The sequence below is a fragment of the Charadrius vociferus genome, unplaced genomic scaffold (assembly GCF_000708025.1).
Source record: "Charadrius vociferus isolate BGI_N301 unplaced genomic scaffold, ASM70802v2 scaffold365, whole genome shotgun sequence".
In the NCBI taxonomy this organism is placed as follows: Eukaryota; Metazoa; Chordata; class Aves; order Charadriiformes; family Charadriidae; genus Charadrius; species Charadrius vociferus.
The window spans coordinates 2,016,073-2,020,015 of NW_009648559.1; the positions used below are offsets into that span (position 1 = coordinate 2,016,073).

Genomic DNA, 3,943 nt, shown 5'->3' on the forward strand with positions numbered 1-3,943 from the left:
GAGGCTTCAGAGGTTAATAGTTAACTAACGGCACGGCACGAAACCGCCGGTGGATGCAGCCGTGTGCGCGGGGTCTCCTCGGAAGCGACGCGCTTTGGGGGACGGCGGTGGGTGGGAAGGGGGTTCCCCTGACGTTACTCGTGCGGGAGTCGCTCTAGGAAACCCGTGAGAGAAAATCAGGCATCTCTTTTTGCATCAGAATTTAGCTGGGTTATTAAGAACAAGGGCATTAGCATTTAAAAAATGCTTTAAATATGAACTCACCATTCCCGTTTACATATCAAAAAGTTAACAGAAATTAGGCATATGTTTAAATTTATCCATCAGCACTTTTTCTGGCTTCAAACTGTGTTTATACATGAGTATCAACACCAAACTGTCAGTGTGCAAACAAAGGTGGAACGAGTCTTGTGAGCAAGGCACACAGAAGTGAAAACCACTATTCCTAGAAGTTACTGAGCATCTGAACACAGGACATTGGCAAGAGAGAGCGGTCACCCTGTGCTGCTGCGGGAAAAACAGCAAATGCGTTTCTAGCGTGCCAGGCAAGCGCTTTCTGCTCAAGATCAGGAATTATCAACACCGTTGTCAAAGCACCCATCTGCAATAACGGGCACAATTCCGGTTCCCCACTGTTGCAACGTTACAAAGGAGGCTGAGGAAGCGGGGCACCATCCGTCAGGAGGAGACTGAAAAGCTTGGCATAGAGGGCTCTCCGTAAATACTTGAGGAGTTAACACCAGGGAGAGGAAAGAACTCTTTAATTTGAAGGACAAAGCTGTGAAGAAACTTTAACTAGTTTTTGGAAACAGATTTTTAGCTATGAGCAGTAAAGGGTCTTCTACTCTTTTACACTAAGAGTAGTGAATTAAAAAAACAAAACACAACAGATGTTATTTAAGATGTTATTTGGTAGGATTAAGCAATAGACTAATTGATATGATTGCAAGAAAGGAACTTTATGATGCAGCACATATCTATGTCCTATATATTATATAAAAAAAAATCGTTGCATAGTTATTTCCAGTGAGAAAGGTCTAGAGTCTGGCCATAGGTATATGAATGGGTTAAACCATGCGCAACCAAACTATCTGGTAAAACCATGATGCAACTCCTAAAAGTAATTTAGTCCACCCAAGTGTCAAAATTGCCATTGGATGAGTCAGGGCTAAATTTACCATCTCCAAATGCCTACCTTTCAATGCACAGCCGGTTTACTTCTCAAGCTTTCAAATGTATAGGCTGCTTATCTGTATGCAGCTGGCACAGTGCAGAGTCAAGATTCATGTCTCAAGCTTCGTTTCTTGGCTCCTGTGTCCGTAAAGCCAAACGCTATACGGGAAACTTCTTCCTTACTGCTCTGCCAGCATATTCCATCACTGATTTCCACCGGGCTGGTTGGTCACGTCCTGTTTCAGCTTCTGAGTAGAAACTGTCAGCGCACATCGTGTGGTAGGCAGATAGCAACTCACCTGTACGGGGTGCATTGTTTCAGTCTATTGTGTTGAGATCTATCAACTTTTGATTATAAAAATAATTGTGGGTCCCTGAAATGGGATGTTTGAAGTGTTTGTTCAAAAGGGCAGGGTTTTTTTCCTTTTATTTCATCTCTCACCCTGTGAAAGAAGCACTAGCAAGACTTCCAGCTCCATCGTTCCTCTCTGTTTCCTGACAGAGGAGGCCCCCAAGTCCACCCATGATAGTGTTGAACATGTGGATTCTGGTATGCCACGCTTTCCGTATCAGAAATCTTTGTCTAGTAGATACACATCCTTCTAATTGCAACTTTCCTTCTCTGTGCCAAAATATGCTGGCTTCCATTTCAGCCTTTGTAAAGAAAATAACATCCCCAGCATTCTTGTTGACTTTATTTATATAGTTGACACCAATTCTAGAGAAAAAGGGAAAACTTGCTCAGTTAGTGGAGCCCCAAACCACTGATCAACTTCCCCAACAGCAAATAATTGAAAATTTGGCTTTAAGTCAGAAATGAAGTCAAACAGCAAACTATCTTACTGATCAAACAATACCCTCCGTTTAAAAGCAGGAGTCCTCAAAAACTAACACATGCATTTCTTGAAAGCTCTAAGTGTTCTTGTGGGGGAGGAAGAGGAAAGAAGAACTTTGACTTCAACTGTATGTAACACCACCCTCTATTCACAGGTACCAGAAGAGCAATATAAAAATGAAGGCAGGAATAGGGTGTCTTTAACAACATAATTACTAATCAAAGTGTTACATGAAAGCAGTGTTGATAAGCTGCTGTCACCAGAATAACTGTAACTGTAACTCTCAGCTTCCTGTCACATACTCAATTATATTCATTCTTGATGTCGCAAAATCATTTTTATTTCTTTGTTCCTGAATTTTATAAATGGTAACATCATCATGAGGCACATGGATGCCATCACTTGTAGAATATTGTACAACTATTTAACTTTTTAGCAATATTAGATTGAAAAATATGTATATCCTACATAAACTGCAGTGAAGCTTAGGAAAGCAAAATGGAGTGGTGAAAACACAAAAATTAAGACTCCTTCCCATGCAGAAATTGTCAGAGGATCAGATTTATTGACAACACGTGATTCCTAGAGTTCTGATCTTACATTCATCTGAATGTCCCTTCAGCAGCACAGTGTCAAAACTGATGATCCTTCACCACAATGTAACATTCCTGTGTCAGAAACTACATTTCTGTGTAAGTGGTGATTTTGAAGTAGGTAGACCGACTCTCTCTCAAATCACAAGTATCAGCCTTATGCCACATGACAGATTCCTCACCGGAATCCTGACTGCAGCAACAAACCAGACCCACCTGTGCGGCCCCTTGGCTGGCACGACTCAACCCACACGCAGTGTGCTTGGGCTGGTGTTTGTCAGCTTCTCAATTAGACCATTACTGGATCAATAATCAGTATTTATAACATGGAAGATGTTCCTCTTCAGTCTCTCTATTAAATGGCAGCAGATTGGTCTTGATGTCAGGGCTAAGAAGGCATTTGTAAGTGTGCCAGAATAAGAGTACTGTGGAGGACATAAAAATGCTTATTTATTAATGGTCAGCTTCAAAGTAGGAGACTAACTGGCCATTAGGTCTTTGTCTCTACTTTTAGCCTGGGAAACAGCTCTTATCTTTAATATCTGCCTGTTAAATCCTGACAAATTGTAGGGCTTAACATTATAGCGAGACATAGCTGATTTTATTTTAAATCAAAGAAATGACATTAATCGATACAAATATAGATAGGTGAACCTTAAGCAAGCACATGAAGATCAATGCAAGGATTAAGAGGCGCTATTTATAGCTCATGGAAGCATTGCTCATGTGTTCACATATGGCTCTGCCAAGCAGCAAGCTTTCCCTGCATTATGATGCCAGCTACAAAATACCATCCTGGTACAAAACAGCTCATGTCATTCAACTTTTATTGAACTAAGCTGAGACATTCTTGAGAGTGTGCTTCCTCTATTTGCAAGTGAGTTTTTGAGGCAAGTCACTAGCCAATAGTCCAGCTAAAGATGGATTGAAAGGTGAATTAAAAGATGAATGTAAAGCTTTACGTTTGGAACTTTTGTTAATTTGCTGAGGGAGCCGCTTAGACCACACATAACTGCAATTTTCCAACAGCTTTAAAGCCAACCTATTCTATTCCTGAATTTCTTCTTAGTTGAGGGCATAAGACGTAATAAACGATGCTGTACTGTAAACCACAGACTGCATAACGCACCAGAGGCAATATAATGTAGTTCATATGGTATGCGCTGGGGGTCAGGAGGCCATGTGCTAATGATCTGCTGAGGATTTGGGGGGATTCTGCAGCAGCAATCACAGCACCAAAGAAGCATGCAAAGAGGAATTAGCGATTATTGTCCGTTCCACTAACAAAATTGAGTATCAGTACCTCAAAAATGGAGCTGCTTTTTGTGCTCCAGCCTGCCT

At 41.2% G+C, this 3,943-nt stretch overlaps 1 protein-coding gene across 1 annotated transcript in view; it reads right to left on the reverse strand.

The window, feature by feature from the left end:
• Nucleotides 1-1,446, reverse strand: part of TM6SF1 (transmembrane 6 superfamily member 1) — a 22,561-nt gene extending 21,115 nt beyond the window's left edge. Inside the window, exons 1-2 of the mRNA XM_009886161.1 lie at nucleotides 1,357-1,446; nucleotides 30-154 (exon numbers count right to left, since the gene is read on the reverse strand). Of these exons, the coding sequence (XP_009884463.1) occupies nucleotides 30-154; nucleotides 1,357-1,446 (215 nt within the window). The remainder of the gene's footprint in view (nucleotides 1-29; nucleotides 155-1,356) is intronic.
• Between the last annotated feature and the right edge of the window lie 2,497 nt (nucleotides 1,447-3,943).